Below are 14,064 nucleotides of genomic sequence, written 5' to 3'. Positions count from 1 at the left end.
CCTGTTTCTCTCTGCCTCTCTCACGCAGCTGGATGAGTTCTCATACAGTGGAGGCTCTTCACACAGATATCCATTCTGCCTCCCCCCTCACCCCCCCACACCCCCAGCCCCACATCCACTCCAGTGTCTGTGATTCAGCAGATCTGGGATGGGGTCTGAGAGAGTGTGTTTCTCACAAGCTCTCGGGAGATGGAGGTGTGACTGGTCCTGGACCCTGCTTTGAGGACCCCTGGGCTTGAGATAAAAGACCCTGGGAAATTGTTGGCAGTGAGGGTCATGGTGTTGCCTTACCAGCTAGCATTACTGAGTAATTACTGTGCATCAGTCCGCACTAAGCCCTGTTTAGTCTCTCTGTGGACCCTTGCAGGGCTTCATTCTTATTACCCAGTACAAAGGGGTGTACAGATTGCAGACTCTAGAGCAGGTGGTCCTGTCATCTTCAGGCACTCGTCAGTTAGACAACCTGAGCCTCAGTTTGCTCATCTGTTGTTGTTAAGTGCCGTTGAGTCCGTTCCGACCCATAGTGACCCTGTACAGGGTTTCCAAGGGTGTAAATCTTTACGGGAGTAGAAAGCCTCATCTTTCTCCCGCGGAGCGGCTGGTAGTTTCGAACCGTTGACCTTAAGGTTCGCAGCCCGATTCATAACCACTATGCTACCAGAGCTCTTTTGTTAGAAGGGAATAATACTTGTCTTCTTAACTTTCTGGGGTATTACCATGTCAGTGGGACAAATGGTTAAGCACTGGCCTGCCAATCAAGAGGCTGGAGATTCAAGTCCACTCAGAGGAGCCTTGGAAGAAAGGCCTGGTCATTGACTTCTGAAAAGTCGGTCACTGAGAACTGTGAAGGACAGTTATGCTCTGTGGCATCACTGAGGCCAGATCCTGGCCCCCCCCCCCCCCCCCATTGCTCTTGTTGACATCGGGTGTTAGTAAACCCCACAGGAAGTGTGGCAGGAAGAGAGGTGTGGGCAGAAGGAAGAGGGAAAGAGGAAGACACTGACTTGTACCGGGTGTGTGGTGCACACTGACAACCGGCTACAGTGGGGTTCTCAGACTCACAGCCCACAGCCCAAGGTTATCATGGGTACCCCTGCTTCACTGGTGTCCAGGGACCCCTCAGGGGGAGGGGAGGACTGTCATAGAGGCACAAGACCATACACTCCTCCATCAGCCCCATCTTCGTGCCTCTTTACAGCATTCCCCGCGCTTTGCAGTCTGGGAGGCTTCCCTCTCGGACGCAAAGCCACTGCTCCTTAACCTTCTGGGAACACAAACCCCCTTGAGAGTTGGAAAGGCATGATGTTGCTCCAAAAAGAGATCTCATGGTGACCAGGGACTGAGGGCGTCCCCATCAAGGCTTCCAGGACTAAGATCAGGAAAGTCCACACAGAACCGGAACACACATACACAGTTCCCCCCGCAGCCCCGGGCCAAGGACCCCTCCTTCATATGCTGGCTAGTGAGGACGCCTGGTGGAGCGTGTGGTGTGTCCATGCGTCAGGGAAGCAGGCCCCTGCAATTCCACTTCCTGTCAAATTTCAGTTGCTATCAGGTCACGAACTCGGACTCATGGTACAAGCAATCTTCAAAAAGTTCTTCTATCAACTTTTAATTCCATTTCTCCACAAACTCTTTGCAGCCCCTTTTTATGTCACAGCAGGTTTTTCAGCGACCTAATTTTCTTGAGGGTGGTGGGGAGGGGATTCTATTTCCAGGCCTTTCTCCCAAGGCTTCTCTGAGTGGACTCAAGCTTTAGCAGCCAAGAGCATTAACCATTTGCAGTGCCCAGAGGTTCCCATCAAACTTGGTCTAAGTCAGGATGGCTGCAGTCTCGGTCCCCATCTTCCTATGGTCTTCCGCCCTGTGTCTCTGTCTCAAGCCTCCCTTCTCTTCTCTCTGAGAAGAGCCCCACTTCGGGGACTTAGCCCCTGATTCCGATTATCTAGTTTATATCCTAACCTTAGTCACATCTGCAAATCCAAATCCAGTCACAGCTGTAGGCATCAGGGTTGAGGACACAATGCAGTCCACCCCAGGGGCTGGCATGGGCCACACCGTCCACCCAGGCGACACTGATCACAGCTCCTCCTGTCCTCAGACCTCCAGCATCTGCCGGACAGCAGTACATGCAGGCGTCATCAGGAACGACAGCGGGGGCTATGTGGATCTGATGCCCATCGACAAGAAGAAGAGCTATGTGGGTTCGCTCAAGAACGGAGTTCAGTCAGAAAGGTAGGGCGGGGTCTGGCTCTGGACGCTCACAGCAGCGGCTGTTGGCCACTCAGGAGACCTAGTGTCTGTGCAGTAGAACTGGGTTGAATCACATTGGTCCTTTCCAGGACACTCAGGGCAAGCCTGCTGTTTTCTCTACTCTGACATTTTTCCTTCAAAATGGGAACATTTTCCTTTTCTGTGACACATGCATGTTTCTTGTACAAAACTGAGAAGCGGCATCCAAGCACAAACAAAAGTTATCATCCATAACCTTGCTCAAGAGAAATGCTCTCAAAGTTTAGGTGTGAATTCTTCCGGTCCTCTGTGTGTGTGTGTGTGTGTGTGTGTGTGTGCACGTGCGCACGCACTTAAAAAAATTTTTTTTTACAAAAACAGAGGATCAAATTATAGTGACTACAGAAATAAAAGCGGAGTCAGGAGACCTGGACCGTGCTCCTTACAAGTTTTGGGGCAAGTTATCACATGGCTCCAAGCCTCAGTGTTCTCATCTGTGGTATGGGTATACTAACCACCCCTACTTGGTAGGATTATTGGGTGGGTTCACTGAGATTTTGCATCTCCTGGTGACTAACAGAGGTGAATACCAGAAAGAAACACAGCCAGAGCACTCCATAGAAACAAGGATGGCGACACTTCATCTCACATACTGGGGTCATGTCATCAGGAGGGACCAGTCCCTGGAGGTCAAAGTGGAGGGTCAACAAGGAAAGGAAGACCCCCCTGCTCCCCTAATGAGGTGGACTGGCACAGTGGCTACAGTGGTCTCAGACACGGTGACAATTGTGAGGATGTGCAGGTGGGGCAGGCTCAGGCAGAGCTGTGTTCTGCTGTGCACAGGGTTGCTGTGAGCTGAAACTGATTCAGCACTAACTCGTGATAACAAATGAGGACTATGTTCATTACTCAATGTGTTTACTTACAGATCTCAGAGATTCCCCCTTTGCTCTCACAACTGACTTCCATTCTTAGTGCATGGAATTGCATCGAATAAAGGCAGGGCTCTTCACAGAATGCTGGCCCATTGGGTAGAGTAGTCATCGAGATGATAGTCTTGTAGGTGAATGTCTGTTCACACCTACGGCTGTTTGCTTACATCCCAGGAATGATATTTCTGCATGGAGGTCTGGGTCAACTTCTAGGGCTTTGAGGATGCCTTTCCAGAATGTTCTTCAGAAAGCTCCCAGCCCTGCTTCAGGCTGCCATCCAATCTTGGCACAGATTCTCACAGATATCACTGTGGGTCTGTGGTCAAACAAGGCACCACTTTCCCAAGTCTCAGTTCCTTTATCTGTACAATGGGTGTGGTTATCACCCCAGGCCTGGTCAGGCCTAGGTCTGGGAGGGCCTGAAGAGTTTTTGACTTTAGTGATCCTTTTTAGAAAACCAAAACCCACTGCCATCGAGCTGATTCCAACTCACAGCGACCCTGGGTAGGGGTTCCGAGGCTCTAAATCTTTACGAGAGTTGGAAGTTTCATCCTTCTCCCTTGGAGCAGCTGGTGGGTTTGAACTGAAGACTTGCAGTTAGCGGTCCAGCGCTTCGTCTACAGCACCACTAGGGCTCCTCTTTAGAAACAAAAGTGAAAAGAGCACACTTGTTCATGTTGTTCGAGGCTCCTGAAGACGCAGCCTGAATGGCTTTGTGGGGACACCCCTGGTCCTGCCTTCCCAGCCCCTGGGGCCAATTCTGTGTGTCTGCAGAACTCTTGGCTTGAAGATGCTGCAGAGGCAAATGCACAAACTGCATTTATTGCTTCCCGGGGCTTCCTGCCCAACAGCTCTGTACCAGCCTCCAACAGCTTGAGCAAAAGCTTGTGTACTTTTCTCTCCAGTGCTTGCAACCTTTGTTTGGGAAAAGATTAATGAAGGGAAATTCCATTGATTTAAAGGGAGGGAAGCGAAGCAGCTGATTTGGTGGAATTTCCTGGCCAGGCTGGAAAGAAATCCCTAGATGCCCATTTGGGGAGCTCTCTCTACCCCTTGTGAGAGAAAAGCCAGCTTCCTGAGAAGGGTTGGGCTGGCCTTTGTTCTCCTGGCCATGTTATCCTGGAGAACATCACCATGGCCTCCCTGAGGGCCGAAGGACAGTGACCTCACTGTGCGGGGCCTCGGGTGGCTGCTGGGAGGACCAGGATCCCAAGGGATCCCCCGCAACCTAGGCTATTTCTTTCCAACTCTCAGCCCACCCAAGACCTGTCCTTCATTCCCTGTCTTTCTGTGGTACCCAGGTCACCTGTGTGATGACCCTGTCTCCAGACAGCTCCCCTTAGGGCAAACCCAGGTGCCTCGGAGTGAAGCTGCTCCTCAGGCTTGTTGATGACGGATTTTCCCGAAGTAGATCGACAGCCAGGCCTTTCTTCCAAGGCTCCTTTGGGTGGACCCCCAGTTGCCATCTTGTGGGTTAGCAGCTGAGCACACCCACCATGTGCAGGTCACCCAGGCGTTCCCTGTCCCTGAGGTTGGTTGTGTCACTGAGAAAAGATCTCTGTGATTCTTTACAGCACCCCGCCCCTTCAAGACTCGGCTTCCCTTCCTTCTCCGGCTCACTCTTCCTGGGTTTGGGGTGTGGGCTCCATGATGGAACTGAGACAGGGAGTCACCCTTTCTGTGCCTCAGTGCCCTCATCAGGAAGAGAGAAAAGACACGGGCTGTCGTACAGGGTGGTAGCAGGGCAGTGCTTCTCAAAGTGGGGGCCCTGGATCAGCAATGCTGATTCTCAGGCCCCACCCCAGACCTACAGAACCAGGCATTCTGGGGCTGGGTCCAGCCATCTGGGTTTCATACGACCTCCAGTGGTCCTGACTGAGAGCTGCTCTTTTAAGGGCGTTGTAAGGATAACCGCAGTGCTACGCATGCCTGATGCTTAGTTACTCAGAGCCATGTGTTTGCCAGCTGTTTGTTAGGCATCTGTGGTGTCCCAGGACCTGCGGGTGCAGAGAGGCCAAGTCCAAAGAACAGAGGTCAAGTCCTTTGTATGCATAAGGGGGGAAGACAACACAGAACCTGGTGGCACTTGGGACCCTGTTCTGTGGTTTGTCAGATAGGTGACCTTGGGCCAGCAAAGTCTCCTTGAGACCCATTGTAAAATGGGTTGCTGTGGGCCTGGACTGAGGTGGCTCTTGGTAAGCATCTGATAAAGTGTTGGGGCCTTTGGCCCATAATTTGTGAGATCTGCTATCACCTTCAGAAAGCTGTGCTTTTCACAGAGGACCACATGCATGGAGCATAATAAATTACCTAAATGGATTCACTTTTGGGATGAGAGAAAATGTGCCTTATAGGAATTTATTCTTTCATCTTTGCACTCATCCTCTAACCCTCACTCATCCATCCATCCACCCATTCATCTTCCAACTGTCTGTCCATACCATCTATCTGTCCATCATCCATCTACTCATCATCCATTTATCCATGCATCCACCCAGCCGTCCATCCATTTCCATCCATCATCTGTCCATCCAGCCTCCAGCCTGTACTCACTCATCCATCTATCCACATCCATCCATCTATCTACATCCATCCATCCATCCATCCATCCAACCATCCATCCATCTATCTCTATCCATCCATCATTCATCCACCTATTTATTTCTATCCATCCATCATCCATATTCTATCCATTTGTACATCCATGTCCATTTATCTATCCATCTCCATCCATCCATCCATCCATCCATGGATCCATGCATCTATCATCAAACCCACTCTCATCTATCCATCCATCCATGTCCATCCATGTATCCATGTCCATCCATGTCCATCAATGTCCATCCATGTGACCTCTGTGGCATGCCAGGCACCAGATGCAGCAGAAATCCAACATCTAGACTCTGTCTTCATGGGGCTTGCCAGCCAGTGGGGACAGACAGTAATGACAGCAGGACACAGGACACTAAGAGCATATCCAGCAGGGCACCACCTCCCTGGACAGAAGAGACTCCAATAGAGCAGTCAGGAGGGAGGCCTTGGACATGGCCAAAGGCTTTGACACATCTCCCTCTCTGCTGAGAAAGTTCCCTGGAATCTGTCCCCATTAGGAGACTGTGGGAACATGGCTCTGGTGTCAGAAGGTGGCTCTGTTCCAAATGACTCCTGGGGCCCTGATTGGACACTGACTTCCCCAACGGGAGATGTGGGCATTTGGCTCACTGTGACTGGTTCCCTGAAAACTGGGTTTTAATTTTAGGGACTCCTTCAAACTGGGTTTTAATTTAAAAGTCCTCCTGGGCAGAGTTCTCTGGCATATAATGCCAAAGGTTGGTCCTGCTTTCACAGTGGCTTCAGTTTAGGGTTTCCTGAAAGTGCTGGAAGGTTGCCATGCAGAATTGGGACAACAGACAAGGGTGGGCTCCTTCTCTCATCTTTCTACCTGAGGGAGAGCCCTCGGGGGACTGGAGTCCCTCAAAACATTCTCAGGAAGTAGCTGAACAGCTGACTGAGCATCAGGTCATATGGTTTCTAAGACCAGACCCATTTTTAAAGACAGATTTTATAAGCAGGTTGGGAACTACACCAATCGTGATAGAACATCCTTGGTTACTTGGGTTTAAAAATATGCCTCTATATGGAATTCTATGCGGGCAGACTTTTGTCTGAATAGTGAACTCAGTAAACTAACATTTATGTGGCATCTCCTGTGTGCCAGCACTGAGCTCCCGCCCAGTGCCACGGTGCAGGACCGTGGTGAGGTGAGTCCCGTCGGCACACTGTGCTGACCTAGAGGGCAACTGGGGCAAATTGCATCATCCCATCCACCTTGGTTCCTCAGCTGTACAAGCTACACAAACTCAGGCCCCACTGTAGGGTAGTGAGTGAGTGCTGGCAGGATTGCTATGCCTGGACAGGTTGAGCACCATCGGAAGGGTGGACCTGATGGACCAGGGCTGGCATGGGCACTCCGCCTGAGTAATGGAAATGGTCATTTCCCAGATCACCTTCCTCAGCTCACACAGATGAGTGTTGGGACTGAGCCAGCTGAAGGGGGCGGGGACTCCCACGGCAGCTCAGTCCTTTCCCCTGGAGTACAAGTGAGGTTTCCTGACGGGCATGCTTGCTTCCTCCCTCCCTTTCTCCTCTTCCCTTCCCCCTCCCTCCCTCTCCTTCCTTCTTTCTTCCTTCTCTTCCTCCCTTCCTCTACTTAGTTCCTTCCTTTTCCCCTCCCCCTCTTCCGTCTCCTCCCTTCCTGTGTTTCTTTCCTTAGAATAAGTTGGAGAAGACACAAAACAGGTCCCAGCAGGACTTGCCCACCACCACGTAGCGACACATGGTGTTCTGTGGCTATGGTCCTCCCAGACTGTTCATTTGGGCGGTATATCCAGGGAAATCTTGCAGCCCGAGGCCTGAGGAGAACCTTGGAATGGGGCTTTCCAGAACCAGCAAGGCATCAGAGACAACTTCAGCCCTGGGCAGCCTCTCTCTTCCCCTTCTTGGCCCTAGAGAGCCCCTCCCTCCTCAGTGACTGCACCTTTTGCTTATGTGTTGGCTCTTGGCTTTTCTTCCCAGCTCCAGCTCCCTGTATGCTCCCATCTGATACACATTTCCAAAGTTCAACTCCAGGGTAGCCAAGAGCGCACAGCTGCCACAGGGAACCAGGGAAAACAAGCAGGAATTCAAGCAGTCTGTCTCAAGATTAAGGAGTTCAGGGAGCAGACCAGAGGGCCAGGACCCGGAGAGGAAGCTGTGCCTGAAAGACTAGGTGGGACTGCAGCACTGACTCTGCATGGGAGACAGGCACACTGAGCCCTAACAGCATCTCCCCTCTACCTTGGATTGGCTGAGAACAAAAGCTAAGTCAGCCAGAGCCAGCTAGCCCTGGGAAGGTAGCGTGTCTAAGTGCATAACCTTTCCTGTTTTTTCATGAACTTTTTATTGTGAATTGGGTGAGGTTTACAGAGCAGTTCCACTTTCCATTCAGTGATCCATCTCATTGATTGCAGTTCCCACAATGAAGTGTCTCTTGTCCCACTTTCTCCCTGTGCAGTCCTTCTCCATTCCTTCTCTTGTCCTAACCCTTCTGAACTGCTGTCCTTGGGGAAGTTAAGGTGTTCTTACCCCCCCTAGTGTTAATGTTCCCCTTATTGACCTGTCTATTGTTTGGCTGAAAAGAGAACCACAGTAGCTAAGAGCTAGGGAGAATCCAATTCCAATTCCAGGCCTGAAGAGTGACTAAGGGCCGTGGGGGGGCGCTTTCCACCAGTTTCTATGCAACCAGTGAGCCAGGTGTGTTTTTTATGATTTTTAGAATTGGTATAACCTTTATGGAGAGCAGTTTGAAAGCTGTCACAATCACAAATGTGTATGCCCTTTGACCCATCAGTGCCACTCCTAGGAACTGTTCTGCAAGTCCACCCATGCAGACACAGACATACAGATGCCAGGAGGGCCTCAGGCAAGGTTGTTTTCTGTAGCATTGTTTGCAAAAGTAATAGATTAGGAGCAACTAAATGTCTATCAATAGGGAGCCAGTTAAAGAAATGAGGGCTTGTTTTAGCCTCCTAGGAATGGTTTCACAGAACACCACAAAGTGGGTGGTTCTAGAGATCAGATGTGCTGCTCACAGTGGTGGAGGCCACAGTTCAGCTCAGGGTGGAGGCCATGTTGACTCCTTCAAGATGGCTGACGGTGAGCGATTCCCTTCCACACCTCACTCGGCAATCCTCAGTGTGCCTCAGCTTGCGTCTGCTTCCTTCTGCACATGGCCATCCTTTCTGTGTCCGTCTCTCCATTGAGCTGTTCTCCTCTTTTATAAGACACTATTTGGATGAGGTCAGAACCCACCTTAACTCCACTGTGACTTCCTACTAACTGATAGCATCTTCAAAGGATGCTGTTTTCAAACTGCCAGAGACCTGCTTTGGGGGCACAGGGAACTTTAGTAGAATGTGGCCAAATGCAAAGGCTGAGCAGGCTCTTTATATGCTGACAAGAAATACATTCTAAGATACATTATTAAACTGGAGTAAAATGTGGGGTAGTATGTATGTAGTGTTGTTGCTGTGTGCCGTCAAGTCAATTCTGACTCATAGCGACCCTGTATAGGGTTTCTGAGGTTATAAATCTTTGTACTGCATCTTTCTCCTGTGGGGTAGCTGGTGGGATGGAGCCACTGACCTTGTGGTATGTAGTGCAGTGCTTATCCTACAGAGTCACAGCATTCCCCATGTAATAGTATTTGTGTGAAATGGTGGGAGGAGCATCATATGTAATTGTTTACACACATGGAGAGGAGGAGGGGGCTCTGATGAGGAAAGAGGGAGTCTACAGCATTTCCCCTGGAATGTGTCCCTCTCTCCCACCCACTGCAGCTCCATTGGCTGCCAGCTCAATCAGGGCAGGACAAGCTGTGAAAACCAGCAGCTAGCTTGACTGGGAGGAAGGCATGGGGGTGTTGGGGGACATCCCATTTCTGGACATTGTGAGAAACCATGGTGACATCAGTGGTGAATGAATGGGGGAAACCCATCACAAGATGAAGGCTGTGATTGGGCCATGGCTGGGCCAATCAGCAAATTGAAAGGCTAGTCAGAAACTTCACAGAGAGGTCCAGAGAATGGTTAGTCATCGCAGAGTGAGCTACATCCTCCCATTTCCCGTGCAGTCAGGAAGACGATACACATACAACAGCACAAGGAACAAAAATGGAGGACTTGCTCTCTCAATTTCAAAACTTACTGTGGTGGTTGTGGTTAGGCATCACGGTGACCCTATGAACAACTGAAGGCAACACTGCCTAGCCCTGCACCATCCAGCCTTCCTATATTTGAGTCCACTGTTAGACACTGTGCCAATCCAGCTCATGGAGGGCTCCTCCTCTTTTGCTGACCAAGGGCTTTGCCTAGCGTAATGTCCTTCTCCAGCAGCTGGTCCCTCCTGATAATAACTGGTCCAAAGTACAGGAGATGCAGTCTCTCCATCATCACTTGTAAGGAGCATCCTGGCTCTACTTTGTCCAAGACGGATGTGTTCGTTTTCGTGGTGGTCTGTGGTGTGTTCAACATTCCTCTCCAACACCATCATTGAAATGCATCAATTCTTCTAGGGCCTTCCTTATTCATTGTCTAGCTTTCCCATGCATATGAGGCAACTGAAAATACCATGGCCTGAATGACACTCACCTTAGCCTAGTGTGGCGCTGTAGGAGAAGTACTGGAATCACAAGGTCTGCGGTTCAAACTCACCAGCCACTCCTCAAAAACCCTTTATAGAGTCGCTGTGAGTCAGAAGCGACTCAGTGGCACTTAGCAAGTCCTCAAAGTGACATCTGTGCTTTTTAACACCTTAACGATGTCTTTTGCAGCAGATTTGCCCAATGAAATATGTCATTTGGTATGTCTTTCTTGCCAAGATAAATGTATTAAAAGTATTCAAAGACCAACATCAGTATTAGCTGCCTTCAAAACAGTTTTCTGCACTCTTGATGGTCACTCATTCCATTTCACAAGGAACCTAACAATTCAAATATAGACTGTTTCGGTGTGAACTGAGACACTAGTACAATGATATGTAGCCATTAGAATGTTAGCACCCTTGCATACAGTAAACATTTTAATGTTACATGGTACTAAAAAATGAAAACTAAAACCACTCTGTGGTAACATGGACTGATTTCAGGAAAGACGTTCAGCCGGTTAGCTAAGGCCGCACAATCCCAGAACTTTTTATTTAAATACTTCTGGACTGTTAGCATTACAGTGTATCTTTCCGGTCACATCCCGGCTTTTTCAGCGTAAGAAAGACCACATCCGGACCAGGATTTCCTCCCTGTGCCTTCAGTGCACTGATGGGCAGCATCTTGATACAAGCTTCTCCTATGTACTTACTGGCTTTCTGAGTCACTATCCAACTTGGAATCCGTTATTATGAGTGATGCTTCCAGAACATTCCAGCTGAATTCAAGGTCAGTCTTAGGGTTACTTGACCGGTCACAGCCTTACATCATTTGATTTCTTGACTGCTGCTTCCATGGGAGTAACTGTGGATCCAAGTGCAATGAAATCTTTGGCAACTTCAGTCTTTTCTCCATTTGTCATGATGTTGTTTATTGGTCCAGTTGTGGGGATTTTCATTTTATTTGCATTGAGGTGTAATCCATACCAAGTCTTTGATGTTCACCAGTAAGGGCTTCAAGTTCCTCTTTGCTTTCAGCAAGTAAGGTTGTGTCATCTGTATATCACAGGTTGTTAATGAGTCTTCCTTCAATACTGATGCCACATTCTTCTTATAGTCCAGTTTCTCAGATTATTTGCTCAATATGCAGATTGAATAAATATGGTGAAAGGATCCAACCCAATGCATACCTTTCTTGATTTTAAACCATGAAGTACCCCCTTGTTCTGATACAGCAGTCATCTCTTGGTCTGTGTACATCTCTGCACACACACAATTTTATGTTCTGGAATTTCCATTCGTAGTAATATTGTCTGTTATTTGTTATGACCCACACAGTCAAATGCCTTAGCATAGTCAGTAAAACACAAGTAAATATCTTCTGTTATTCTCTAGTTTCAGTGAAGACCCAGCTCATATCAGTTCTGATAACCCTTGCCTCATGTCACATGTCTTTGCTTAGCATTAAAGGTAAACATCTTTCTGGTATTCTCTACTTTCAGCCAAGACCCATCTGACATCAGCAATTATATCCCTCATTCCATGTCCTCTTACACAATGCAGCTTGAATTTCTGGCGGTTCCCTGCCGATATACTGCTGGAATTGTTTTTTAAATCATCTTCAGCAAAATTTGATTTTCATGTGATATTAATGATGTTGTTAGAAATTTCCGCAAGATGTTGGATCATCTCTCTTTGGAAGGGACACAAATATGGATCTCTTCCAGTCAGTTGGTCTTCCAAATTTCTTGGCATGAGTGAGTGCATACTTCCAGTGTTGCATCTGTTTGTTGAAATATCTCAGTTGATAGTCCAGCAATTCCTGGAGCCCTGCTTCTCGCCAATGCTTTCAATGCAGCGAGGACCTCTTCCTTCGGTACCATCGGTTCTAGATCAGATGTTTCCTCCCCAAATAGTTGAACACCGACCAATTCTTTTTGGTATAACGACTCTGTGTGTTCTTTCCATCTGCTTTTGAAGTTTCCTGAGTCATTCAATATTTTGCCCATTGAAATCCTTCAGTATTTCAATATGAGGCTTGGATTTTAAATTCAGTTCTTTCAGCTTGAGATACGCCAAGCAAATTCTTCCCTTTTGGTTTTTTAACACTAGGTCTTTGCAGACTTCATCATGGTTCTTTACTTTGTCTTCTCAAGCCAACCTTTGAAATCTTCTGTTCCGCTCTCTTACGTCATCATTTCTTTCATTCTCTTTGGTTACTCTGTGTTCAAGAACAAATTTCACAGTGTTTTCTCACATCCATATTAGTCTGTTCTTGCTCACCTGTCTTATGGATGACTTGTTGCTTTCTTCAAGTATGATGCCTTGATGTTATCCTACAACTCATCAGACCCTTTGTCATTAGGGTTCAAGATATCAAATCTATTCTGTTGATGGTCTCTAAATTCAGGTGGGTAGATATGTTGACCTACTATGGTGGTTGTTGGTGGTTGGGTACCACCAAGTCAGTTCCAACTCACAGCAAACCTGCGTAGGGTTTTCTAGTCTGTAAATCTTTACAGAAGCAGAAAGCCTCATCTTTCTCCCTCAGAGCAGCTGATAGATTTGAACTGTTGACCTTGCGGTTAACAGCCTAACTCATAAATCACTAGGGTACCAGTGCTCCTCTGGTTTACTATAAAGGTACAGTAATCAAGACAGTTGTACTGGAATGTTGTTGTTGTTGTTGTTAAGTGCCATCGAGTTGGTTCAGACCCACTGTGACCCTGTATAAGGTTTCCAAGGAGTGGCTCCTGGTTTTGAACTGCTGACCTTGCAGTTAGCAGTCCAGTGATTATCCTTCAGCACCACGATCTAGGATAACAGCAGAGCCCCCTTCAGGAAGAAGGTGGAAATACACATGCAGCAGTCAGCTGTGTTCCCTTGGTAACTTCAGTAGCAGCAGCCAGTAAGCGACATCGTTACACAAGACCTATTAGCGTCGGTTTCTGACTCGTGGCAGCCCCAGAGAACAGAATAAACCTGTCCCATAGGGTTTCCAAGGAAGCAAACTGGCTGGTGGGTTCCAGCCACCGATCTTCCCATCAGTAGTGCTTAACCCAGTGTACCACCAGGACAGCTTATCGTCATTTCCAACACCACCCTGTGAATCTGGCCACCAGATGGCCCCTGTTTGGGTTGACAGGTGGTAGCAAAATCCAGGGAAAAGTCATAAAGGGTGGGTCCAATTCAGACAGACTGGGGCCAGTAAATCCCCTAGGTAACAGAAAATATCTTAATGGCCCTGGCCTAGACTCACACCGAGGCATGTTGGCAGAGAAAATGACATTTGCCAGTTGCTCCAGACTCAGCAGCTGGGAGAAGAGTCCCCTGACCTCGTTGGTCCATGGCCAAGGGACCACCGGGCCTCCCCCTGCTCCCCACAGGACAGTTTCTGTAGAAGGCCTTTCTCATCTTTCCATAACGCCCCCTCTCCTTCTTTCTCAGCTTGCGGACCCCTCGAGACGGAAAGGCCTTCCGGATCTTCGCGGTCCGGGAGTAGATCTCCAGCAAGCAGGGACATCCTCACATCCTCACAAGGGCTTCGGGGTTTTGCTTTTTATGTTGTCATTCGGGGGTGGGGAGGGTGGGGTTGGAGAGTTGGGAAGTGGTCCTCTCCTTGGTCTTCAGCGTGGGTGATGTCTCATCTCTTATGCCTGAAGGGAAACAGCATCCTTAGTGTGTGTGTTGGCTAGACAAGAGCGGATAGTTCTGCTGAGGT

The 14,064-nt window shown here is 48.6% G+C and overlaps 1 protein-coding gene across 1 annotated transcript in view; it reads left to right on the top strand.

The window, feature by feature from the left end:
• The window catches only part of CRISPLD2 (cysteine-rich secretory protein LCCL domain containing 2), a 49,414-nt gene extending 35,569 nt beyond the window's left edge, over positions 1–13,845 (top strand). Inside the window, exons 13-14 of the mRNA XM_006860284.1 lie at positions 2,102–2,235; positions 13,791–13,845. Coding sequence (XP_006860346.1) covers positions 2,102–2,235; positions 13,791–13,845 — 189 coding nt within the window. The remainder of the gene's footprint in view (positions 1–2,101; positions 2,236–13,790) is intronic.
• Positions 13,846–14,064: the final 219 nt, after the last annotated feature.

Source organism: Chrysochloris asiatica, unplaced genomic scaffold, assembly GCF_000296735.1.
Source record: "Chrysochloris asiatica unplaced genomic scaffold, ChrAsi1.0 scaffold00037, whole genome shotgun sequence".
In the NCBI taxonomy this organism is placed as follows: Eukaryota; Metazoa; Chordata; class Mammalia; order Afrosoricida; family Chrysochloridae; genus Chrysochloris; species Chrysochloris asiatica.
Note: the sequence above shows the minus strand (reverse complement) of the source record. Positions and strands in the feature narration are given on the sequence as shown.